The sequence below is a fragment of the Macaca nemestrina genome, chromosome 8 (assembly GCF_043159975.1).
Source record: "Macaca nemestrina isolate mMacNem1 chromosome 8, mMacNem.hap1, whole genome shotgun sequence".
NCBI lineage: Eukaryota > Metazoa > Chordata > Mammalia > Primates > Cercopithecidae > Macaca > Macaca nemestrina.
Window position 1 is genome coordinate 84,849,057 of NC_092132.1, and position 27,802 is coordinate 84,876,858.

The 27,802-nt window shown below is 42.8% G+C and overlaps 1 protein-coding gene across 7 annotated transcripts in view; it reads left to right on the top strand.

Annotated features, from left to right (window-relative positions):
• Positions 1-27,802, top strand: part of LOC112426729 (uncharacterized) — a 129,365-nt gene that overhangs the window by 30,410 nt on the left and 71,153 nt on the right. Inside the window, exons 4-5 of one of the 7 annotated variants that reach the window (XM_071068217.1) lie at positions 16,821-16,873; positions 18,476-18,585. The exons of 2 other annotated variants lie outside the window; for them this stretch is intronic. In XM_071068217.1, the coding sequence (XP_070924318.1) occupies positions 16,821-16,873; positions 18,476-18,544 (122 nt within the window). In that variant the 3' untranslated portion in view covers positions 18,545-18,585. Of the gene's footprint in view, position 1; positions 11,030-16,150; positions 16,798-16,820; positions 16,874-18,475; positions 18,592-27,802 lie in introns of those variants that run through there. 4 more of the 7 variants (XR_011607005.1, XR_011607006.1, XR_011607008.1 and 1 more) reach the window with 4 other exon arrangements.

Here is a 27,802-nt window from a genome sequence, read left to right on the forward strand (position 1 = left end):
GGGAGAAGAGCCAGAAATTGGGTTCAGTGATATGACCAAGGATTTAGTCAATCATGCCTTCATAATGAGACCCCAATAAAAACTCTGGACACCTAGGCTTGGAGGAGCTTCCTGGTTGGTGAATACAGTGATGTGCTGGGAGGGTGATGCTCCCTGACTCCCACAGGGGAGAGGCATTGAAGCTCAGTGTTTCCTCTCAGACCTTGCCCTATGTAGTCTTTTATTTTGTTTTTAAAAATTTTCCCTATCTTTTCATATCTTGGTACTTATATGTATTCTTCACAATAAAACTATTATTTCATATGTAGCATGTTTCTGAGTTCTGTGAGTCATTATGGTGAATTATCAAGCCTGAGATGGTTGTGGGAACCCTCAAATTCGCAGCCAGTCAGAGTATGAGTGACCTAGAATCCCCTGAAACTTACAGCTGGTGAGAGCTATCTTGTGGAGGACTTTGACCTTAACCTGTGGAATCTGTGCCAACTCTGGATGGTTAGTGTCTGAAATGAATTGCAGTACATTCAGTGTTGCCCCAGTTGGGACTGAAATGAAACACTGTGTAATTAGCCATCCAAATAGTTATTTGTTTAAAATAATTTAAAAATTGGGCTGGGTGCAGTGGCTCACACCTGTAATCCCAGCACTTTGGGAGGCTGAGGCAAGCAGATCACTTGAGGTCAAGAGTTCAAGACCAGCCTAGCCAGCATTGTGAAACCTTGTCTCTACTAAAAATACAAAAATTAGCCGGGCATTATGGTGCATGTTTGTAGTCCCAGCTACTCAGGAGGCTGAGGCAGGAGAATTGCTTGAACCCAGGAGGTGGAGGTTGCAGTGGGCCAAGATCATGCCACTGCACTCCAGCCTGGGCAACAGAGTGAGATTCCATCTCAAAAGACAAACAAACAAAAAGAAATAAAAAATTGATTTCTCACAGTTCTGTAGGTTCCTTGGGCTCAGGTGATTGGTCCTCACTTTGAGCTCTGCTATGCAGGTGCGTTGAGACAGCAGCTGAAGCCTGGGCAGACGGAGCCTGGGCTGGCTGGAGCAGCCTGGACTGGCTGGGCATCTCTCTCTCTTCATAGTTAACCTGGCCTTTCTCACAGCAGGGTGATCTCAGCGCAGTCAGACTTCTTTTATGGTGGCTGACTTCTCTGTCATTGAGTGTTCCAAGAGACAGGACGTGGAAGCTGCAAGTTTCTTGAGAACCAGTCCTGAAAATGAACATAGCTTCATTTCCTGTCAGGCTATTGGGCAAAACAGTGAGAAAACCCACCTAGACTTAAGGGGAGGGGACATAGAGCCCCACTGCTCGATGGAAGGAATATCAGATAATTTGTGGCCATATTTAATCTGCTTCATGTTCTTTTGGCATTTGACAGTGTTCATCACAAATGATAATGACTTCATGTGGTCTGGTTTTTCTTTTATCTCAGACTATTCTTCATTGATCTTCAATTCTGTGATTTCCCTCACTACTTGAACATCCCCTTCCCTTTTCTCTCTTATTGCTCATTTGCGCTCAATACCATAACCACTCTTATGACACCAATCACTACCTTTAGGCTGATGATCTCCCAGATCTCTAAAGATAGTTTCTCTGGTCTTTTGACTCACATAGCGAAGGACCTTTACAACATCTGTTGACAGCATCTGAGCAGGCTTTGTGCCCTTCAGAGACACAACTTGAAGGTGGCAGGATCTTCCTTGTATTGTTGTCCTGGGAGTGACCTGCTTCCATCCAACTGTGCCCACATTCTTGGCAACCTGCACATTTCCAGGATGACCTAGGTCATATAACCCAAAAATTCTATTCAAGAGGTGTGGGAAGGCTGATTGGCTATGTGAACAAGAATGATTTATCTGAACATTTAAAAAATACTTACTATGTGACCTGCATTTAGTGATTTCCAGGTCACTCAGCTATAAGAAGCACAGACATGGTTGGCATGTTTCTATTAATTGTACTTTGTCATAATTATGCCTTATCATAATTGGACTTTTGTAGTTAAGAAATGAACATCTCTATCAGCCAATTCATGATCCACAGCACTCATTCCTATTTAAAAAAAAAAGCACAGCTGGATCCTTTCTAACAAAGTATGCAGACATGACATTGAATAGTAAAAACGAGCTGGTAGTTGTCCCTGAGAACATACTTAAAAAGGGATATAAATTTGAAAGACTCACTCACTTAAAAAAAAAAATAGACTATTGATATGGTTTGGCTCTATGTCCCCATACAAATCTCATGTCGAATTGTAATTCCCAGTGTTGGGGAGGGAACCTGGTGGGAGGTGATTGGCTCATGGGGCAGATTTCCCCCCTGCTTTTCTAGTGATAGTGAGTGAGTTCTCATGAGATCTGGTTGTTTAAAAGTGTGTAGCACTTCTCCCTTAGCTCTCTTTTTCCTGCCACTATATGAAGATGTACTTGCTTCCTTTTTGCCTTCCACCATTATTTTAAGTTTCCTGAGGCCTCCCCAGCCATGCTTCCTGTATAGCCTTTGGAACTGTGAGTCAGTTAAACCTCTTTTCTTTGTAAACTATCCAGTCTCAGGTAGTTCTTTATAGCACTGTGAGAATGGACTAATACAACTATGAACACTGTTTAAGTCATATCACTGGTTATTTCCAAGGTACAAGGACATATGTTCTCGAATGGAGCATTCTATAATTATGCTGAATTTGGGACTAATCTCATAATCAGTCTATTCTACAAGTATTTGAGTTTATGGATGTATCATAATTTGGCATCCCAAGTCTGATGCCATCTTCAGTGAAATTCAACAAACATTGATAAGGCTCTGTGCTCAGTGCTGTGGAGGACAGAAAGATGCCTAAGGGGTTCAGGTTAATGGAAGGGAGAGGAGTGACAGTTAACTGTAAGACTGAAGCTAGGAGTGAGTGCCAAGGAGGTATGGGCAGTGTTGTAGAGTGCAGGGGAATTGACTGCTACTTCTCATTTGAAAAGAGGGAGAGATGGAGAACATTCCAGACTGGCAGAGGAACAGAGTGAAGGAGGCATGGAGCAGGAGAGTTCAGGCTGTGGTTGGGAATAGGGAGTAAACCCTTCACTTGATCACAGAGTATATAGGGGTGACTACCAAGGAGAAAATTGAACAAAAGGGTGGGCTGGGATCATGGAAAGCTTCTTTCAGAGACAGATGAGTCATCCAGGCTTTGGAGCATAATTGGAACTTGCTCCCAATACAGTACCATGACTGTATCTCTCAAGGAGTACCATATCATGAGCTCTTGATTGCATGGGTGTCTTGTCTCACTTTCCCTTTAAAATAAAAAACAAAAAAACAAAAATTCCATCTTTGAATCTTCTAGTAAGTTTTTCCCTAAATTGGCAAGCCAATAAGAAGAGGTTAGAATCCCTGTCTCTAATTTCTCCATGTAGAATTTGTTCTTCAAAAACCCTCAACTCCACCTCAATCAACAAAAACCTACTTAAAAAAAAATTATGGTCGGGCACAGTGGCTCAAGCCTGTAATCCCAGCACTTTGGGAGGCTGAGGCAGTCGGATCACGGGTCAAGAGATAGAGATCATCCTGGCCAACATGGTGAAACCCTGTCTCTACTAAAAATACAAAAATTAACTGGATGTGATGGCATGTACCTGTAGTCCCAGCTACTTGGGAGGCTGAGGCAGGAGAATTAGTTGAACCTGACAGGCGGAGGTTGCAGTGAGCCAAGATTGCACCACTGCACTCTAGCCTGGCGACAGAGCAAGACTCTGTCTCAAAAAAAAAAAAAAAAAAAATACACTGGATACATATTTAATAAAGAAAATTTTAAAAATACAAATGGGCAAAAGTGTAATGTTAATATTCATGTGTCATCCAATGCCTCGAAAGTAATTATAGGTGAAATTTGTTGTTTTTCTGTTCTTTCCTCTGTAAATGTATTCATGTATTATCTATCTGAGCACACAAAGCTGGATTTATGAAAATGAATATTGATCAATACTATATGACTTGCTTTACTTATCAATACTATAGGACTACTATTCTATGTCTTTAAATATTTTCTACAATTTCATTTTTTTTTTTTTTTTTTTGAGACAGAGTCTTGCTCTGTCGCCCAGGCTGGAGTGCAGTGGTGTGATCTCTGCCCACTGCAACCTCTGTCTCCCAGACTCAAGTGATTCTTGTGCCTCAGCCTCCCAAGTAGCTGAGACCACAGATGTGCACTACCATGCCTGGCTAATTTTTGTATTTTTAGTAGAGACGGAGTTTCACCATGTTGGCCAGGCTGGTCTTGAACTCCTGGGCTCAAACAATCTACCCACCTCAGTCTCCCAAAGTGCTGAGATTACAGGCATGAGCCATCATGCCCAGCCCTTCTATTTTTTTATTTTACTTTTATTTTGAGGAATGGGGTCTTGCCATGTTGCCCAAGCTAGAGTGCACTGGCTATTCACAGACATGATCATAATGCACTATAGCCTTGAACTCTGGGCTCAAGCAATCCTCCTGCTTCAGCCTCCCAAGTAGCTATGACTACAGAGGCATGAGCCACCATGTCAGGATAACTTGAATTTTTTAAAGGTCAGATTTATTGAGGTATAATTTACATACATTAAAACTGTTTTAAAGCGCTCAGTTTGCTGATTTTGACAAATACATACAGTCATGTCAGCACCATAGAAACCAAGTTACAGGATATTTCTGTCATCCCCAACCTCCCTTGTCCTCCCCAGCCCCTGGCAACTATGGATCTAATTTTCTCTCCTAGTTTTATCTTTCCCAGAATGTCATAGAAATGGAATCATACAGTATGCAGCTTTGTGTGTGTGTGTGTGTGTGTGTGTGAGAGAGAGAGAGAGAGTGTCTGGCTCTTTTTCACTTCAAATTAGGCTTTTGAGATACATTCACGTTGTTGAATGTACTAGTAGTTCATTTCTACTCACTGCTGAGTATTATTCCATTGTGTGGATGTGCCATAGATAGTTTATCCATTCACCAGTAGATAACCATTTGAGTTGTTTCTAGATTTTGGCAATCATTAGTAAAGCTGCTATAAACATTTGTGTGCAGGTCTTTGTGTGGACCTACACTTTTATTTATTTTGGATAAATTCCTAGGAGTGAGGTTGCTGGGTCCTATGATAAGTACATGTTTAGCTCTGTAAAAAACTGCCAAACTGTTCTGTGGTGGGCAGATCTATGCAAATGTACCCCAAAGTCCACCGAGGCTAAGAGGCAGAAAAAAGAGGCTGACAAACCCAGTTTCTTATAAAGAAACATTTAATAGGGACTGACGATCAGAAGCCATGCCTGTGCCTGGGGCAGCAGCAAGAGAAGAAGGTGGATCCCAGAACCATTACACCCAAGACCCAGGGCTTATGTACCATAGAATAGGGTGGTTCAAAAGGGATGTGTAGAACAAATAAAGTATAACATCAAGGTTGTTTGACCTAAGGACAGGATTTACAGTGAGTACCTGCTTTGACACAAAGAACAATAGATAAGCTGGCAATCTTAGTGGCCTTTCCAGAACAGGGGTTAATCAGAAGCCAACATGGTGGATTAACTTTCAAGATGGAGTTGCTTTGGTCTGCACACAAACTGTTTTCCAAAGTGCTGCTACCATTCTGTGTTCCTACCAGTAATGTAGGAGAGCTCTAGTTGCTCTACATCTTCACCAGCATTTAAACAAAATTAGCCATTCTAGGCTGGGGGTGGGGTGGCTCACATCTGTAATCCCAGCACTTTGGGAGGCTGAGGTGTGTAGATCACTTGAGGTCAGGAGTTTGAGACCAGCCTGGCCAACATGGCAAAACCCCATCTCTACAAAAAATACAAAAACTAGCCGGGGGTGGTGGCGCACGTCTGTAATCCCAGCTACTCTGGAGGCTGAGGCAGGAGAATCGCTTGAACCTGGGAGACAGAGGTTGCAGTGAGCCAAGATCATGCCACTGCACTCCAGCCTGGGCAACAGAGCAAGACTCCATCTAAAAAAAAAAAAAAGAATTAGCCATTCTAGTACATGAGAAATGGTATCTCATGGTGGTTGTAATTTGCATTTCTTTATGTCATTAACATCTCTTATGTGATAAAAATGCCTGTTCAAATTTTTTGCCTTTTTGTGTGTGTGTGGCGGGGGGAAGTTATTTGTCTTATTATAAAATACAACCTTATTTTTATAATTATATAAACAGACTCATGGTAATCCAGATTTGGAGAGCCTAACACTTATACAATTAGGGGAGCTCTCTTTAAGGAAAAGATTATAGGATTATTTATATAAAATGTTAAGGCCCTCTCTCAGTATGTATTTGTTTTGTTTTGTTTTGTTTTGTTTTGTTTTAGAGATCTGGTATTACTATATTGCCTAGACTGGACTTGAACTCCCAGGCCCAAGGGATCCTGCCATCTCAGTTTCCCTGAGTAACTGAGATTACAGACATGAGCCACCACGCCTGGCTCTCACCCAGTATATTGAAGGGGTCCATGCAAGTAAGGAGCCCAAAGCTTAATTTTCAATAGCTTCATGGTAAATCTGCTCTGGATAGAACATAATTGGTATACCTAATACCCTTTTTAAATTTATCTTTTTATTTTTTTACCATTAAACCCACATTCAGATGAATAGCTTATAACTAAATCTTGGCATAGATACATATTCACTTCCTTGAGATAATTTTATAGTAGCAGAATAGCTGGGTCAAATGGTATGATCCTATTAAAAACTTTTGATACAAAGATTCATATTATTTACACTTCTAACAGTATATGAGCATCCCTTTCACTCTCACCAAATCGGACCATAATCTTTGCTTTTGTTTTCTAATGATTCCATCTCTCTTTGACTTCACTCAAGTTTCTACCTCCCCTATGTTACTCAAACTGCTTGGTACATTACCAAAGACCAAAGACCAAATCCAGTGAGTTCTTTTCACTTTTCATCTTCTAATTTCTGTGTCATTTAATATTGTTGACCATTGCAGCATTTTGGGGGAAAGAGCAGGTACAATGTCTGTGGTTCTCCTGGGGTCTCTGGGGTCACCCTCCTTGCCCTGCTGCCCTGGCCCTCTCTTGCTTTGCCCCACCCTAAGAATCTCAGGGTTCTTCCTGGACTCTTTTTTCCTTTTTCTTCCCTACCTACCTACCTACCTGCCTACCTACCTACCTACCTGTGGTGTCTAATTTTATGTAACAATTTGGCCAGTCCATGTTGCTGCTCTACTTTCAGGTAATGCCTGCCTTCCCTATACAGGCTGTGGCCATCCCAAGCTGCACATCAGGCTATTTTTTGGATATTGATGATACTGTTAAACTGAATGTCATGGTCCTTGTGCAAGGATGACACACAAGTTCGTGAAGCATTCCATATTTTATAAATACATTTTGAATTAAAATTATTTAAAAAATTAACTGAATGTGTTCTCTGTCATCTTCACCCAAAATGTCTGTCCAGTGACCATTTACTCATCTTTCAAGACTCAGAAGTCAGCTGTGGTACCAAGGCTTTTCTGACCTTCCCAGATAAAATCAGCATTTCTCATACTCACTTTTTTGTTTGTTTGTTTGTTTGTTTTTTAGAGACAGGCTGTTACTCTGTCACCCAGGCTGGAGGGCAGTAGCATAATCATAGCTCACTGAAGCCTTGTATTTCTGGGCTCTAGTGATCCTCCTACCTCAGCCTCCTAAGTAGCTAGGACTACAGGCATGCCACTACACCTGGCTAATTTTTAAATTGTTCTTATTTTTTAAAAAGATCAGTGTGGTAGTATAATTTCTTTTTATATTTTTTATAGAGACAGGGTTTCACTATGTTGCCTAGGCTGGTCTTAAACTCCTGGCCTCAAGCAATTCTCCTTCCTTGGCCTCCCAAAGTGCTGGAATTATAGTTGTGAGCCACCAAGCCCAGCAACCAGACTCACTTTGAACGTAGCATCTGAGACACTTTATTGCACTTATTTATTTACATGTGTGGCATCTAAATAAATAGCAAATAATTCCTGATTAGACTGGGAATTAATTTTTCACTTTTATATGCTGAGTATACAGCAGAGTCTGACTCAATACAGATATATATTTGTGCCTAATGAATAAGCAAATGAATTAATTATTGTAGAAACAGCATTGTTCTAGGAATTCAATTACACAAGTCCACTCCTAGATAAACCTACTACTTATTAATTTACTTGCTCTATAGGTAGCCTTGGGATTCACTGGAAAGAAGCTGGTAAAAACATGAGCAAGTGACAGAATTTGTGACTGTTATGTGGGCAGAATGTATTGTGACTGTCGTGTGGGTCTCTAAAAATTATGTGTTACCAATATTCATCTTATGACAGTAATCCATGTTGTGTTGATGTCAAAAGGTTTGGACTCTTAAAAGAGCTGAGGCTAAGAGTAATTCATGCTGCAAAAGTAATACACATCTTGCTACTGATCTGGAGAGAATGAAAGCAGAAACTGTATAAACAGAAGTCAGGGAGGCTGAACACAGTGGCTCACGCCTGTAATCCTGTTAGCAGTGGCAAATCTCTATGGGTCTGCAGCAACTTGATTCTTGCCTCCTAGGAGGAAAGAATTCAACCAAGGGACATAAGGCAGAGGGAGAGACTGAGTCAAGCTTTAGAGCAGGAGTGAAAGTATTATAAAAAGTTTTAGAGCAGGAACAAAAGGAAGTAAAGTACTCTTGGAAAAGGGCCAAGTGGGCAACTTGAGAGATCCAAGTGCCCCATCTGGACCTTTGACTTGGGGTTGTAAACATTGGTATGGGCATGGTTCTGGGGCTTTGTGTCTCTCCTCCCTTGATTTTTCCTTGGGGCGAGCTGTCTGCATGTGCAGTGCCCTGCCAGCACTTGAGAGGGGCCACATGCTCAGTGTGTTTACTGAAGTTGTGTGCATGTTCATTTGTGGCGTTTTCCCCTTACCAGTCAAATGTTTCTAGAAGAACATCATATACCAGTTAGACTCCTCCATTTTGCTTCTTGGCACGTATGCTTGAGCCCACTTGCCCAACTCCTGAGATCTTACTGGGAAGCTGCTGATCACCAGCTTCAGGTGTTTCTGACTATTGGGAGACCGCCCTTCCCTGGCACCAGCTGCAACTAATTATTGTTTCAGAGCGGCAGTTTAACAACTGCCTGAACATCACCTGGTGGTCGCCTGATATACCCGGGGACTGGGGGGCTCTCATGTCCTGCTCATCTCTGCCTAGCTACCTAACAATCCCAGCACTTTGGGAGGTTGAGTCTGGAGGATCACTTGAGCCCAGGAGTTCAAGACCAGTTTGGACAACATAGTGAGACCCCATCTCTACAAAACAATTTAAAAATTAGCTGGGCATGGTGGCATGTACCTGTGGTCCCAGCTATTTGGGAGGCTGAGTAGGAGGATTGCTTCAGCCTGGGAGGTGGAGGCTACAGTGAGCCTGATTGCACCACTGCACTCCAGCCTGGGTGACAGAATGAGACCCTGTCTCGGGGGGGAAAAAAAAGTCAGGGAGCAGCATCCTGTGATGGTGGAACTGACATTAGCTTCTAAACTGCACAATCTGGGAATTTGTATAGGGCTGAGAAGGAACTTCCCCTTGCCTCTCACATACCTGGGGAGGCAAAGGATTGCCTTGTGCCTCCACACATGGTGCATGGTAATGAGGCTGCCCCAGCATTGATAATTATCCAGAAACCCTGGGTAGCTCTTGGGTTTCCTGAATCCATCCTAGGCCTTCAGGTAAATCTGCTGTTTAAGAAAAAACTTGCAGCTGGGCATAGTGGCTCACACCTCCCAGCATTTTGGGAGGCTGAGTCAGGAAGATCACTTGAGCCCAGGAGTTTGAGACCAGCCTGGGAAACATAGTGAGACCCATTTCTACAAAAATATTTAAAAATTAACGAGGCATGGTGGTGTAAGCCTGGGAAACATAGACCCATTTCTACAAAAATATTTAAAAATTAACGAGGCATGGTGGTGTATGCCTGTAGTCCCAGCTACTTGGGAGGCTGAGGTGAGAGAATCGCTTGAGCATGGGAGATTGAGGCTGCAGTGAGCTGTGATTGTGCCTCTACACTCCAGCCTGGGTGACAGCATGAGACCTTGTCTCAAAAAAAAAAAAAAAAAAAAAGGAAAAGAAAAGAAAAAACCTTGCATTCAAGCTTGCTTTCACCCAACCACTGAAGGAAAACAAGTGAAAACAAAAGGCAGGATTCTCAACTAATCTTTGTGTTCATTCCTTGGTGGCACAATTTTCTTGAAAGATTAGACTACTTCTTGAAGCATAGGTCAGAATATCCTCTTTTCTTCCAGGGGTCTTATAGTTCAGGCTTAGATACTCAATAACAACCATCCCAGTGATGATGGTGGCAAAAGCACAACAGGAGCAGCAGTCACTGTTTTAGTGGACTGTGTTTTCCGGGCACTGGGCTAATCATTTTGCTTGCATTACCTCAGGCAGTGCCACTATGTGATAGATATTTTTATATATCCATCTTACAGATGAATAACCAACTCAGCGAGATAAGGAAATTTGCCAAAGCCATACAACTAGTAAGTGACAGAAGTGTAAAATGAACCCAGGAGTGTCTAGCTCTAAACTCCTCTAAACCACATAGTCTTCTCTATTTCTCCTGAACTCTGATGATTCTATAGCATATACTCTAAGATTGATATCGATGATTTTACATTTCTTCAAATATTTGAGTTGACTGAACAAATTTATGTACACAGTCATGTACAATAAGAAAATGTATAACAACTTGAAAAAAATATGTCCTTGGATTTTTCTAATTAAAAAAAAATTCATCAAGCATGGTGGCTCATGCCTATAATCTCAGCACTTTGGGGGGCCAAAGCAGGTGGATCACTTGAGCTCAGGGGTTCGAGACCACCCTGGGCACCATAGTGAGACCTTATTTCTACAAATAATTTAAAAATTAGCAGGGCCTGGTGGTGTGCTCCTGTAGTCTGAGCCACTCGTGAGAGGATTGCTTAAGCCCAGGAGGTTAAGGCTGCAGTGAGCAGTGATCAGGCCATTGTACTTCAGCCTGGGTGACATAGCAAGACGCCGTCAAAAAAAAAAAAAAAAAAGAAAAAGAAAAAGAAAGAAAAAGTTCAGCCAGCCAATTCAATCCACAGACAAAAACCTCTCAGTGGCCTGGCGCAGTGGCTCACGCCTGTAATACCAGGATTTTGGGAGGCCGAGGTGGGTGGATCACCTGAGGTCAGGAGTTCAAGACCAGCCTGGACAACGTGGTGAAACCCCATCTCTACTAAAAATACAAAAACTAGCCAGGTGTGGTGGTGCGCACCTGTAATCCCAGCTATTCAGGAGACTGAGGCAGGAGAATCGCTTGAATCCAGGAGGCAGAGGTTGCGGTGAGCCAAGACAGTGCCACTGCACTCCAGCCTAGGCGACAGAGCGAGACTCTGTCTCAAGAAGAAAAAAAAAAAACAAAAAAAACAAAAACCTCTCAGGTTGGTTTTTGTCCTAAGCAGAACTACATCCTACATATTGCTGCAGGTTCTCAGATGTGTGTCATCTGGCGAATCACTTTTCACCTCCAATGTGCAATCCATTCCCAAATTCCTTATCAGTTAGAGATTAAAGCATGAGCTTTGAAAGTCTTAAAAATTATTTACCGTGTGTCTCACTGGCTAATCAGATGCATATTTTTCCTAGCAATGGTTCTGACGAACCACTGCTTCAAATGTGTTAAATTTCCAGTGAGGTTGTTTATCCTCCTACTTCAACAAGTTCATTTCTTCTAAGCTCTGTCTCTTACCAAATGCCTCGGGTTTGTTTGTTTGTTTGTTCTGTCCTTTTCTCATGTTTAATGATCCTTCACTGCCAACGTGTGTGAATCATGGGTAATGACAAGCCTGGAAGGTGAAGGAAAGATGTTCTTGTTTTTCCCCTGCCGTGGTTGTTCCAACACAGATTTGGAGTCAGCCCTCCCACCTACACCCCCTTGCTGTGAGGATACCTGATTTTTTGGTTAAAATAATAAAATCTGCTGAGTTATGGGCATTAGATGGCAGTGGGAAAGATTAAGCTCATTCTCTGCCTAAACATCTTATTAATCAAGGGAGAGACAATTCAGCTGGAAGGACATGTTGGTACCCATAAGCCCATGGGGCCAGCTATTACTTCCAGTCTTGGAAATCACAAATACCTCCAGATTGCTGACACTCCCGACTGATCTTTATCTCCTTGAAATTGGTATCCTGGTTCCAGATACCTGTTGCCATTCATGACTGACTCAGAATTCTCACCGGATCCAATCACAAAATTTGCCCTTAGGCAGAGCCCTAGCCAGCAGTTATGGCACTTGCGGCAAAAAGTACAAAACCTTCCTCAAGTTAGTTTTATAATTTTAGGCTGGGCACAGTAGCTCATGCCTGTCATCCCACCACTTTGGGAGGCCAAGGCAGGAGAATTCCTTGAGCCCAGGAGTTTGAGACCAGACTGGGCAACATAGTGAGACCTTGTCTCTGTCTATATATTTAAAATATAATTAAAAATAAAAATAAAGACAACTTTATAATTTTAACTAATCATTCTTACCAATTAAGTGCTGACATTTATAAAGTCACTATTTAAGGTGGTGTGGTTGCTACCTTTTGGGGACCTGGACAAAGCTTTGTCACCTCACCATTACTATGGGTCCCTGTGCTGGTCTCTGATGTGCAGCTTCAGTCTCCTTTAGGAACCAGGATTGGTTACCGCCACACCCCAGGAGTGCTGACTTCGGCAGCCCTCTGCTGTCAGTCCCTTCAGAGCAACCTCAGCTGAGGAAAGCCGTGTTGCCCGAGATGGTGCTCCCATCCTAACAAGGTGCACATCTGACTAATGGACCCCAGGGTATAAAGGCCTCCTCTCTTGCTCCAACTTGGGACTGCTTTGAAGGTCTACCGTAGCTCTAGCACTCCCGTGGTTGTGGTGGTGGACGTTAGCTGAGGCTGCCAGTGGGAGGGCATTGCAGCCTGACTTCTCCCTTTGCTTCATCCTGCTTCCATGATCTCTAAGACACTCGCTAATAAACATCCAAACAACCCACTTAAAACAGCCCCCAAGCACCAAGCTCTTCCCTCATACATGAGAGAGTAGCACTGCTGAATGGAGCCAAGCAGTCTGTCAGTCCAGTGATTAGATATCAATCAGGAAAAATGTACACCAGTGAAGAAATGACATGTGTGGCTTTACCTGCCCAGCAATTACTCCCTTCTTCTGGTAACAGAACCCATGTGTTCTTTAGGGACTTAACTACTGCCCTTCCCATGCGTGTACTCCAGGTGGGTTGATTTTACTGCAAGCTCCAGGGATGGGCATGTTGCCCAGGGCTCTGTGTAGAGCACCTATCCACTTTCTCTGGCCACAGTGATTGACTCTGGAATGGACATGAGAGCCAAGGTGGCCTAATGTGACTCATTTCCAGGACTTTGCTTTCAGTGTGGAAGACGACTCACGTGTTCACACCATGCTGGAGGAGGTGAGCCTGGAGCTGCTGGGTGGTTCAAGAAAAGCCTGCCTGAGACTAAAGATGGAAGACAGCAGCAGGGCGCAGTGGTTCACACCTGTAATCTTAGCACTTTGGGAAGCTGAGGTGGATGGATCATTTGAGCCCAGGAGTTCAAGATCAGCCTGGGCAACTTGGCAAAGCCGCATCTCTATAAAAAATACAAAAATTTGCCAGGCCTGGTGCCTCATGCCTGTAGTCCCAGCTACTCAGGAAGCTGAGGTGGGAGGAACACTTGAGCCTGGGAAGTTGAACCTGCAGTTTGTCTGGATCATGCCACTGCACTCTAGCCTGGGTGACAGAGTGACACCCCATCTCAAAACAAATAATTAAGTAAAAATAAATAAAATAAAATATTTTCAAGAGACGATGTCTTGCTATATCATCCAGGCTGGTCTCCAGGTGATCCTCCAGCCTCAACATCCAAAAGTGCTGGGATTATAGCAGTGAGCCACCAAGGCTGGCCATTTCAGTCTTTCTTTATGGGTGTGTTAGGCCTAAGGAAACAGGATCTCTCCAAACTTCTCCCTGCCTCCTTTTCACCTGCTACCAGGCAAGATTCTAATCATTCCCTTCCTATCTGATTGTGGGTCATAAGACTCCACACCTCCATGACCTGGGGGAAGGGATGCTGACATCATGAAGCTTCCATAAAACGCAGCAGGACTGAGTTCAGCAAGTGTCTCCATGGTGGATCTCATGGAGGTCCCTGGAGGATGGTGTGTCTAGGGAGGGCATGGAAGCTCTGCACCCCTTTCCCCATACCTCACTCTATGCATCTTTTCATCTGTATCCTTTGTAATAAACTGGTAAATGTGTTGCCCTGAGTTCTGTGAGCTGCTCCAGCAAATTAATAGAACCCAAAGAGGGGGTCCTGGGACCCCCAACTTGAAGTGGGTTGATCAGAAGTTCCAGAGACACTTCTTGGTGCAGTCTCGAGAACCGAGCCCTAAACCTGTGGGATCTGACACTACCCCCAGGAATTGAATTGGGGGACACCCAGCTGATATCCACTGCTTGGTTGTGGGAAAAACTCCTCACTCATGTAGTTACAGAAATCTTCTTCTGTGTTGATGATTATTGTGCTTTGAAAGCAGAGGAAAAACATGGTTTGAGAGAGTTCTTCCCTAAACAGCAGAGAATAGAAAATATATAAATTTCATAGCTTGTTGTACCATTCAAACAACTACGAAGATGGGTAACATGATAGTAAAATGCCAAGAAGTTATCCTTCTTGAAAACTGAGCTTAGTACAGTCTCAGTGTCCTCTTCACATGCGACTATCTTTGCCAAGATTTGCCCTTCCTTTTTGCCAATTAGTTTAAACTCTCAACTCCATTCTCTACTCTGCCCAAGGTCACTCTTTCCTTTTTTTTTCTTTTTTTTTTTTTGAGACAGAGTCTTGCTCTGTTGCGCAGGCTAGAGTGCAGTGGCATGATCTCAGCTCATTGCAACTTCTGCCTCCCAGGTTCAGAGGATTCTCTTGCTTCAGCCTCCCAAGTAGCTGGGATTACAGGTACATGGCACCACACCTGGTTAATTTTTAAAAAATATTTTAAATATTTTTCTCAGAGATCGGGTGTCATCGTTTTGGCCAGGTTGGTCTCAAACTCCTGACCTCAAGTGATCTACCTGACTCGGCCTTCCAAAGTGCTGGGATTATAGGCATGAGCCACTGCTCCTGGCCCCAAGGTCATTCTTAGAAAACTGTTGTTAAAATTTAAATGCTATAAAATCAATTCTAACTGGACTGCTGTAAAAAAATTCTATTTTTTCAAGATGTGTAGTACAGCCTCTCAAATTTGTGTAACAAGGAAGAGAAATGTGTATGTAGCATTAAAGCTTAGGTTTAAACATTTTTTTTATCCCTGGGTTTTCTGGATGTTAGAACAAGTTGCACACAAAAAAACTACTGTCTCTTACAGATTTTTTTTTCTTTTGAGGCAGGGTCTTGCTCTTTCACCCAGGCTGGAGTGCAATGGTGTAATCATGGCTCACTGCAACCTTGACCTCCTAGGCTCAAGCGATCCTCCCACCTCAGCCTCCCAAGTAGCTGAGACCACAGACACGCACCACCATGCCCAGCTAATTTTTACAAAATTTTTTGTAGAGACACAGTTTCACCATGTTGCCCAATCTGGACTGGAACTCCTGGGTTCAAGTGATTCTCCTGCACTGGCCTCCCAGAGTGTTGTGATCACATGCATAAGCCACTGCGCCCAGCCCCTTATAGATATTCACTGTTAAAATAACCTTATATTTTTGTGCCTTCGTTATTAGTCAGGAATCTTGGTTGCAAGGAACAGAAATCAAACTCAAATTAGATTTAGGAAAAGAAGGAGGTAACTGAAAAAGGGAGAGCTCAACTGAGGTGATGACCACATAGTCTCTCTGCATCCCTCATCTCTGCTGTTCTCAGCATTGGCTCCATCTCAGGCAGCCTCACCCTTGTAGGGATGAGATGAATGGCTCATAATCACTTCACTTCAAGATTATTTTGTATTCTCAGCAATCCTATGAAGTGGTTCAGGGGAAGGAAAGATGTTTTCTCCTCATTAATCCAATCGAAGTCTCAGAATTGAACTTCACGGCTTTAGTTGTACTCTATCCTTTCCTGTCTCAAACTCATTTAGTAACAGGGGACTATGATTCTCTGATTCTGTGTGGTCCAGGTCAGCCCTTCTCCTGAAGTAAGAGAATGGAGTCAGCACACCTGAACCACATGAACTGAATTCAGATATTGTAATTCCCAAAGGACAGTTGGGAGTGCTATACCTGGAAGAAGGGGATTGAGAACTGGGCAGACCTCAAAAAATGATGTTCAATACAGACTGCAAAGTAAGAATTAGGAAAGTGAATCTTGACTTTTTTTTAATTTTTAAAATTTGGGGGGAACAGGGTCTCACTCCATCACCCAGGTTGGAGGGCAGTGACACAATTACAACTTACTGCAGCCGTGATCTCTGGAGCTCAAGTGATCCTGTTTCCTCAGCCTCCCAAAGTTCTGGGATTATAGGCATGAGCCACTGTGCCCAGCCATCATGACTCCTTTTAAAGCTTATTTATGTTAATAAAGTCTGTTTTATTCCACCTAGTACAAAACATATATTGATTGATTGGTTTTGGGAAAGAGGAAAAAAAGGTAAAACATAGAATAAAGCTAAGGGTGAAGTTGCTACTCAGAAATACCACAGAAATGGGTTGAAAATTTGGTTGTGAGATTCATGGCAATCAAAGTAAAGAGGGAAGCACCTTCAGTTAAAAGAGTCCTAGGGCTAAGATAAAAATGAATAACTTACTTTGGAAGAGCACAATCTTTTTTTTTTTCTTTCTTTTTCAAAGATGAGGAGAGACGGGGAGGAAAGGGAGGAGGAGCAGGAAGAGGGGATGAGGAGGTAAGAAGGAAGAAGAGGAGGTGCAGAAGGGGAGGGGGGAGGAGGAGAAAGGAGGAGGAAGAGAGGAGGAGTGGATAAGGAGGCAAAGAAGGGAGGAGGGAAGGAGGAAGAGAAAGAGGAGGAGAAAGCAGGAATAGAGAGAAGGTGAAGAGGAGGAGAAGAGAGAGAAGGGGAGGAAGGAGGAGACGACAAGGAGGAGGAGGAATAGAAGGCAAGGGGAAATAAAGAGAAAGACGAGGAGGAGAGAGGAAGGGAGGAGGAGGAGGTGGGGGAAGGAGAGAGGAGCAAGAAGAGAGGAGGAGAGGAGGTAAGGAGAAAGAAGAGGAGGAGAGGGAAGGAGGAGGAATAGGAGGCAAGGGGAGATGAGGAAGAGAAAGAGGTGGATGAGGAAGGGAAGAGGAAGGAGGGAAGGGGAATGAGAGACTAAGGAACACAATGTGTTTTGGAACTGAAGCCTGGGAGAAAAAAACCCCACCCTCATGCTTAGCATATCATATTCCTATATGATATAATGGATGTCTTAGGTTCCTGGAAGTGAAGTCTAAAATAGGGTTTCTTGCACAAATAATTGAGAGAGAGTTCTCAGGAGAAAGCTGGAAGGAACTGAGGAAAGCAGGATGAGGCAGAGGAAGAATCCCAGCAAAGATGTGATTTCAGCTGACGGCAACCTGGTCTCATGAGGACGCCTCTGAAGTCTGAAAGGCACCATGAAGTTGTCCTGTCTTGAGGCAAGAAGCCTGGGCTTTTGTACCTTTATACCCTGGAGTGGGGTCTGGTATATAATTTTCCAGACATCTCCAGATGACAAGACTCCTGATAGTTGAGAGCAGTTTTCTGAAGAAGAGTTCAGATTTGAGCTGTTACTAGCTGATGTGCATGGATGCTATGGATAGGTAGAAGTGATAGGTGCATTAGCCTGGTAAAGGGTTGTGGGTAGGGTACCAACACTGTCTTCTAGAGTGAACAACATCCCATTGATATGCCTGACAAATGCGCAGGGAGAATAACAGCTTCTTGAAGGGTCTCCCTAGGCAAGGCAGGAGCATGGGACCAGCACAAGTCACCAAAAGCAATTCTATTAAGTGCCAAGACAATGTGATAAACTATAAGTCTCAGGGGAGACTTACTTTGACTCGGAGACATAAGTTAGAATATGTTAAAAATGGATGGACTCTTCACGCTTTAGATAAGCTTCCTTGAACACTAAATCTTACGTCTAAGCTTTTAATAAGAAATGAGTCACCAAGAGTTTGTCAAGAACTTCAACTGCACGTATTCCACAATACAGACAGGGGTAAATCCATAGGCTTTGACGATAAAGCCAAAGGTGTTCATTTGTCACTTCTATGTCATTTACTTTGTATGAGGTACTAGTCTAAGTGTTTTGCAAATATTAACCCATTTGATCATTATGACTCTGTGGTGAATTTTACTATTATTCTCATTTTGTAGATGAGGAAATTGAGGCACAGAGTTTAAGTAAATAGATCAAGGCATATGGTGAATAAATGGCTTAGGTCATTTACAAAATACAGTGACATCTAATTATGACTGTTAAGATGCTTAATTAGGAGTAAAGTTAATTTAATTTTATATTTCTAGCTCAATTTCAAAATGACCCATCAGAACCACGTGGAAGTACTAAGACTTCTAAGAACATCGAAGCCATAGCCTGCAAGAAACAGAATCAAATTAGCTGATTAATGCCTTTTGATAACAATTTTTTTGTGATAACAATTTTTGTGATTGAAGTGATAGGAAACTCTCAAGTGAGTAATGGGAGGTCATATATAACTCAAGTTACAATTAGAACAAATTTAGGAGAAATCTTTTTTGAGTTACAGAGCCATATGAGAGCTTACTGAAAGTGGTGGATCTTCTTTCTAGAAAAATGCACATAAAGATTCAAAAATGACTCTTATCCATATAGTTTCAGGGGATTCATGGACCCCTTAAAGCCTCTGGAACTTTTGAAAGAGTCCTTAAAATTAAAATCTTAGCCTTGTTGGTGACCTCAAGGATTTCCGAGGCAAGACAAGATGTGTATGACATTCCCCTTCAAAGAAGCCCTGGGAAAGTTTATGTGTCTTTGGTGAACTCTGGATTTATTGAGCTGATGGAGCTTTTGGTAACACATGTGATGTTGGTCCTTTGCACATTCATTTCATTCTCGAGGGGAGTAATCACATGGTTGCCTATCCTTTCTTACTGTACTTTAAAGCCTCCTTGTGGCAAGGACAAAGCTTGCTCATCTTTGTAGACTCTACAAGTGCTTATTAGGATACCTCACAGAGTAGGTGAGGAGAAATGGAAGCAGGACATTTTGATGCAGACATTTTTAAATGGGGAACATCTGAATGTATCAAAATTTGACAGTGACTCTTTTCTTGACTAACACATGAAGCAAACATTACTAGCTTTCACTCCCTCATCCCATTTTCAAGCCTTGCTTCATTCCCTAGGGAGCAAGTATCTGTTATGCACAATTTAAATGCTTGATATCCATCAAAACACCTGCATCAAGATGAACAGAAGAACATGTACTGTTTATATGTGAATTGACTGATTAATTCTAGACATATTACCGATTCTATTTATTTAGATGTTCCAGTTTCCCTAATTGCCTTCCCAAGCTCAGACTGACTTAGTACCTCACATTTCCCACTCTGCAGGTACAACCTATCAGTATTCGTCATGACATGGTTAAACAGCAACACCAGGCAGTCAGTTAAGTTTCAGCAGTCATTGGAGGAGGTGTTTACAAGCACAAGATACCAGTACTACTACTATTACAAATGTTTATTGAAAATGTACAGTATGAACCATTATTGTGTTTAGCTTTCCCAATAAGCCCAGGAGATAGGTCAGTGGATATTTAACTTTATTAGAAATTATCCATTTTCCAAAGTGTTTAAAGTATTTTACAGTCCCGTCAACAATGTGTGACAATTCCAGTTCCTCCACATTCTTGCCAACCCTTGGCATTATCAATCTTTTACATTTCAGCCTTTCTGGTGAGTGTATACTGACTGGTATCTTTTAGTGGCCTTAATGGGCATTTCCCTGTTCATTAAGTTTGTTGAACACCTTTTCTGATGCTTACTGGCCATTCAGATATATATTTATATATATATGTGTGTGTGTGTGTGTGTGTGTATATATATAGCCAGTGTGTGGCCTAGACTTTTGCACATTATTTTATTGATTTGTTGGTTTCTTTTCACTGATTTGTAGGAGTTCTTTATATATGCTGAATATGAGTTCATTTTTAGATATTTATATTGCAAATAATTTTGCCCTGTCTTAGCCCAGGTTGCTATAACAAGAAACCATAGCCTGGGCTGGGGGCTGAGAAGTCTAAGATCAAGGTGCCAGAAGATTCAGCTCCTGGTATAGGCCTATTTCCTGGCTTATAGACAGCTACCTTCTCATTGTATGCTCACATGGCCTTTTCTTTGTGTCTGTACTTGGAGAGAGAGGGAGAGAAAAAGAGAGAGAGAGAGAGAGAGAGAGCGCGCTCTTATATCTCTTCCTTTTAAAAATTTATTTAATTTATTTTTTTAAGAGATAGGGTCTCACTCTGTCACCCAGGCTGGAGTGCAGTGGCATGATCAACCTCCTGGGCTCAGGTGATCCTCTGCCTCAAACTCCTGAGTAGCTGGGACTACAGCTGTGTGCCCCCACGCCTAGGTAATTGTTTATATTTCTTTAGAGATGGGGTCTTGCTCAGTGGCCCAAGCTGGTCTCAAATTTTTGGCCTCAAGTGATCCTCCGTGTCAGCTTCTCAAGTAGCTGTGATTACAAGAGCAAACCACTGTGCCTACTCTTCCTCTTCTTCTAAGAGTACTAATCCCATTATCAGGGCACGACCCTCATGATCTCATCTAAACTTAATTACTTCTCAAAGGCCCCAACTCCAAACCAACCATCACATTAGAGGTTGAGCCTTCAACATATAAATTTGGAGGGACGCAAACATTCAGTCCGTAACAATCTATGTGGCTTGCCGTTACATTTTCCTAATGGTGTCTTTTGATGAGAGATTTTTAATTTTGATGAAATCCAATGTACAGTTTTTGCTTATATGGCAATGCCTTTGTGTCCTAAGTTATCTTTGTCTCCCCCACAGTTGTGTAGATAGTCTCCTATGCTTTGTTCTGGAAACTTTAGAGTTTTACCATTCAACTTTAGGTCTATGATCCATCTCAATTTAATTTTTGTGTGTAATGGCAGGTAGGCATCAAAGGCTCATTTATTTTTCATATAGATATTCAGTTGCTCTGGTTCCATTCATTGAAAACTCCTTCCTTAACCTATTGCCTTGTATTGACAACCTTTGTCAAATAACAAGTGACAGTCTATTTCTGAACTTTCTTTTCTGTTTCATTGATTGATTGATTTCTCTGTACTCCAATATTAAACTGTTGAGTTACTGGAGCCTTAGAGTAAATCTTGAACTGCTCCAATTTTGTCCTCCTTTAAAATGGTTTCGGCTATTCTAAGTTTTGGCTTTTCATTGCCATACAAATTTTAGAATCAGCCTATCAATTAATACAAAAAAGCCTACCAGTGTTTTGATGGAGATTTTGTTGAGTCCATAAATCAACTTGTAGAGAGTAGGTATCTTTTTAAATTTTTTATTTGAAAAATTTTTTTGCAGGTGCAGTGGCTCACACCTATAGTTCTAGCACTTTGGGTGTTTTTGTTGTTGTTGTTTTATAGAGGCGGGGTCTTGCTCTGTTGCCTAGGTCTTGAACTCCTTGCCTCAAGTGATTTTACTGCCTTGGCCTGCCAAACTGCTGAGATGACAGGCATGAGCTACCACACCTGAGGGTTGGTATCTTAACAATACTGAGTTTTCCAATTCATGAATATGGTATATTTCTTGGCAATGTTTTCATCATAAACAATTTTGCATATTGCTTAAAAAATTTATTCCTAAGCATTTTACAATTCATGATCTCTTAAATATATTTCTTTTCTTTTCTTTTTTCTTTTTTGAGCTGGAGTCTCACTCTGCTGCCCAGGCTGGAGTGCAGTGGCGTGATCTCGGCTGGCTGCAACCTCTGCCTCCCGGGTTCAAGCTATTCTTCTGCCTCAGTCTCCCAAGTAGCTGGGACTACAGGCGCACACCACCACACCCAGCTAATTTTTGTAATTTTAGTAGGATGGGGTGTCACCATATTGGCCAGGCTGGTCTCGAACTCCTGACCTAGTGATCCACCCACCTTGGCCTCCTAAAGTGCTGGGATTAAAGACGTGAGCCACCGTGCCCATCTGTCTTAAACATATTTCTACATAATTTTCAAATTATTGTGAAAAGTATATAGAAATGCAATAGATTTTTTTTTTAATTTATTTATTATTATTATACTTTAAGTTATAGGGTACATGTGCATAACGTGCAGGTTTGTTACATATGTATACTTGTGCCATGTTGCTGTGCTGCACCCATCAACTCGTCATTTACATCAGGTATAACTCCCAATGCAATCCCTCCCCCCTCCCCCCTCCCCATGATAGGCCCCAGTGTGTGATGTTCCCCTTCCTGAGTCCAAGTGATCTCATTGTTCAGTTCCCACCTATGAGTGAGAACATGCGGTGTTTGGTTTTCTGTTCTTGTGATAGTTTGCTAAGAATGATGGTTTCCAGCTGCATCCATGTCCCTACAAAGGACACAAACTCATCCTTTTTGATGGCTGCATAGTATTCCATGGTGTATATGTGCCACATTTTCTTAATCCAATCTGTCACTGATGGACATTTGGGTTGATTCCAAGTCTTTGCTATTGTGAATAGTGCTGCAATAAACAAAAAAATAAATAAAGACAGGATCTCAATATGTTTCCCAGGCTGATCTCAAACTCCTGGGCTCAAGCCTGTCCCGGCCTCCCAAAGTGCTGGAATTACAAGTGTGAGCTACTGCGCCAGACCAAAATGCAGTAGATTTTAAAATATTGGCCCTACACCCTATGACTTTGCCAAATTCCCTTATTAGTTCAGTTTTGATTATTTTGGGTTTTCTAGGTACACAATCATGTTATATACAAACAAAGACCATTTTACTTGTATTTTGGGTATGTGTATATATTTAAATTATTTTGTGTCTGGAATGTGCCAGTTGTTGCTGGGAGCTGGGTCTATGGTGGTGAATAAAACAATCTTTGAAATGTCTTCCTGAATCTCATCACCTATGCCTCATTCCATAGTGAGTTTTTTTAAAAAAGTTAAATGTTGTGTTTTCTTTATACAATCCCAAGTTGTTTATGTGTTATCTTCCTCACTAGTGAACTAGTTGAAGGTAGCTATTCTATAATTTTCATCTTTGTAATCAGAGCCTAGCATAATGCATTACTCTTGGTAGGTTCTCAAGAAATGCTTATTGATCTGACTCAGCCTCTGTTGGTATGATTTAGGAGAGTCCATCCAAATTGGCGAAACTTGACATTTACAGTAGGCAAACGTAAATCATGTTTCCTATGAATAGTTGTACTTAGGGAGCAGGCATACTCATGAAATAGGTAGTATTCTGTTGTGGGAGCCACCTAAGGCACCAGCACTGCTGTGTGATACTACTACAGAAAAAGTCATTTATTTCATGGCCTATGAAAATGCAATGCACAGCTTTTCGTCTGTGTTCTGAGAACACAGTCTAAACAGCAGCCATATTGAGAGACAAGACTAGCTGGATTTCCTAGGCCAACTAAGAATCCCTAAGCCTAGCTGGGAAGGTGATCCACCTTTAAACACAGGCTTGCAACTTAACCCACACCTGACCAATCTGAGAGCTCACTAAAATGCTAATTAGGCAAAAACAGGATGTAAAGAAATAGCCAATCATCTATTGCCTGAGAGCACAGCAGGAGAGACAAGGATCAGGATATAAACCCAGGCATTTGAGGCAACACCCTTTGGGTCCCCTCCCCTTATATGGGAACTCTGTTTTCACTCTGTTTCAGTCTATTAAATATTGCAGCTGCACTCTTCTGGTCCGTGTTTTGTTAAGGCTCGACCTGAGCTTTCGCTGGGCGTCCACTACTGCCGTTTGCTGCCCTGGCAGACCCGCGGCTGACTTCCATCCCTCCTGATCCAGCAGAGTGTCCGCTGTGCTGCTGATCCAGCGAGGCGCCCCCTGCCACTCCCGATCCGACTAAAGCCTTGCCATTGTTCCTGCATGGCTAAGTGCCTGGGCTCATCCTAATCGAGCTGAACACTAGTCACTGGATTCCACGGTTCTCTTCTGTGACCCACGGCTTCTAATAGAGCTGTAACACTCACCGCATGGCCCAAGATTGCATTCCTTGTAATCTGTGAGGCCAAGAACCCCAGGTCAGAGAACACAAGGCTTGCCACCGTCTTGGAAGTGGCCTACCGCCATTTTGGAAGTAGCCCCCCACCATCTTGGGAGCTCTGGGAGCAAGGACCCCTGGTAACAATATCAGTACTCTTTCTTGACCAAGGCAAATCATCTCAATTGGCCACCTTCCATTATTATGCAGTGCTCTTTGTCAATGACCACCTTTTTGCTTCCTATATACTACTGTTTAAAACTGTATTCCTGTCAAGCTTTCTATCCTTCTTCTTTATCAACATAGTACCTTGGGTGTAGTGAAGAATTAACTTCACCCAAAGGCTACTTAGCTGTGATCTCTAGGCCTTCAGAATATTCTGCCTGATGGGAGTGTCTTTGTTTGCCTGGGGGCTTTAGCCGCCAGACAGTCTAAGGATGTCATTTATGATGGGGGCTTCAGGCCACAATGTATGTTTTGTCTCCACCAGGGACTGGGGACTAAAGGCAATAGCTTGACTTCTGAAAAGGGCTGGACTGAAGGTCAGCCACATGGGCAGTATGAAGGAGCCCCAGCAAAACTGAACACCAGTGACTGGGCGAGCTTCTCTGGTTGGCAGTACTCTGCATATTGTCACACATCAACTCTGGGAGAAGGTCACACTGTTCATGTCTCCACAAGGGCAGGACAGCTGGAAACTCAATGTCTGGACCTCTTCCCTGGGCTGATTTTATTGTGTATCCTTTCATTACAATAAGCTGTATCCCTGAGTATAACAGCTTTCAGTGGGCTCTGAGAGTCCTTTTAGTGAATTACTAAAACTAAGGGTGGTTTGGGAATCCCCCCTTACTTGTACTTGGTATCAGAAGCAAGGATGGCAACTTGTGGGGACTGGTCCCCCTAACCTACATAGTTGGCCTCAACTCCTGCCAACTCTCTCTCTCTCTCAAACTAAACCCTAGAGTAGCTTGTAATTGCTTACCCTTCTTTGAAGAAAGTTATATGCCTGATTTCATCCTTTCTCATTTCTCATTTACACTTCAGCTAATTGTGATTAGACTTGCTGTCACTGTTCCACTCTAAATAATCTGACAGAGATCATGAATAACCTGTTTGCAGCTCAGTCATCTATTTGGTAATTAAACACATTTTTATTTAGTGTCACCACAAGTCAGGTATAATGTTGGGCCATGAAAGTTCAGTGATTACCAAAATAAAAGCATTCCTTGCCCTCACAGCACTTATAGTCCAGTAGGGGGTTCAGGTAAGCCCTCAGAAAACAGCATGTTAAGGTCCACGTTATGGGAAATAAGGGAGCTATGGCAGACTACCGGGTGGTGGTGGTTGGGGAGGTCCCAGCCACCTCTCCTTAGCAGTTGACACTATTTTTTTTTTTTTTTTTTTTTTTTTAGATGGAGTCTTGCTCTGTTGACAGGCTGGAGTGCAGTGGCACTATCTTGGCTCACTGCAACCTCTGCCAACCTCAAGCAATTCTCCTGCCTCAGTCTCCTGAGTAGCTGGGATTATAGGCACGTGCCACCACACCCAGCTAATTTTTGTACTTTTAGTAGAGACGGGGTTTCACCATGTTGGCCAGGATGGTCTCTATCTGACTTTGTGATCCACCCACCTTGGCCTCCCAAAGTGCTGGGATTACAGGTATGAGCCACCATGCCCAGCTGAGCATTTGACACTATTAACTAGCGCCTGGTTCTTTCTCCTGGGACTCCTATTTTTCTAACTATTTCTTCTCACTTCCTTTGCTTACAACTTTTTGTTTGCGTACCTCTTAAACCCTGGTGTTTTTGGCATCTGAGCTCAGAATTCTTCTCTCTCATCTTTCTACACTCCTCTAATCTTTTTACACTCTCTCGAGTAGGTCTCCTTCACTTTGACCGCTGTAATTCCCACCCAAACACAATGATTCTGCATCTTTATCTCTCACTTAGGCCACACCCCTGAGCTGTAGACATGTGTCATCAGCTCCCTTCTGGACGTTGTTGCATGACTCAAATGGAACTTCACACATTTCCCCTCAGAACAGCTCTGCCTTCTGTGTTTCTGACATTGGTGAATAATTAGTGTCACCATCTACCTAGGCACAGATGCCAGAGACCTGGCTGTCGGCCTCCACTTCTCCCTCTCTTTACTGCCTCATCCAGTCACCAAAGCCTTTGAGCCTACAGTGTTACAGACATGTGCTGTTTTCTCCATCCCTGGCAGCTGTGGTGCAGGCATATGACACATATTTGGCCAATTGGTTGCTCACTTTGGATTTTAAATTTGGTTTCCCTTCTTCTACCCATGGCCCTTCAGTTTTGTTTCCAAAGAATGCTATCATCCCAGCCTATCATCCCAGCACTTGGGGAGGCAGAAGCCAAGGGATCACTTGAGGTCAGGAATATGAGACCAGCCTGGACAACATAGCAAGACCCTATCTCTACAAATTAAAAAAAAAATTAGACACGCATGGTGGTTCACACTTGTAGTTCCAGCTACTTGGAAAGCTGAGGCAGGAGGACTGCTTAACCCCAGGAGTATGAGGCTGCAGTGAGCTGTGATTGTACCACTGTGCTCCAGCCTGGGCAGCAGAGACCTTGTCTCTTAAAAAAAAATAGATCATGTCACTCCCTGTTCAACATCGTCTAATAATTTTCCCTCATATTTAGTATCGAATTCAAAGTCATGATTGTTGCCCAGAACAATGTCCTACATGATTGACTCGTAGCTCACTCTTCATGTTCACTCTGGCCATTTTCCTATTGCTCAACTGCTTTGTAGTCCCCATGTTGTGCCTACAGCCCGCCAAGCACACTGTGGACTCAGACAGCTGTTCCTTTTGCCTGACATGTTCCTCTCACTGATTCTTTTTTTTTTTTTTTTTGAGACAGGGTCTCTCTCTGTTGCCCAGGCTGGAGTACAGTGATGCCATCTCAGCTTACTGCAGCCTCAACCTCCTGGGGTCTAAGTGATTCTCTCACCTCAGCCTCCTAAGTAGCTGTAACTACAGGCGTGCACTACCCCCAGCCCTGGCTACTTTAAAAAAATTATTAGTAGAGACACGGTCTCTCCGTGTTGCCTGGGCTGGTCTCTAACTCCTGAGCTCGAGTGATCCTCCCACCTTGGCCTCCCAAAGTGCTGGGATTACAGGTGTGAGCCACCGCGCCCGGCCCTTCTCACTGTCTCTTACGTGATTCACTGTCTTACTGCAGGTCTTCACTCAAATGAAAGACTTTCTGTGACCATCCTACTGTGTAAAATAGCCACCACTCTCCCAAGTCATTCTCTGATCTGTACCCTACTTCATTGTTGTTCAAAGCACTTCCCATGGTCCAATGTTGTATTGTTTACTTATTTGCTTACTGGTCTATTTTCTACCTCTCCAACTAGAATGTAAACTCCACAGTGGCCATGGGACATGCCAGCAGCACCTCCTTGTCATCTAATGACCAAAATCATGCAACGCATTGATGCCTCCTTGGGGGAAGGTGCAGTGCAGCCTCCGACTGAGAACCAGTGCTAGAAGTGAACTGGACACTTGGGAAATTGTGGTTAGAGCTGCAGATGCTCCCTTTTTAATTATTATTACTATTATTTGTAGAGACAGGGTCCTGCTATGTTGCCAAGGCTGGTCTCTAAC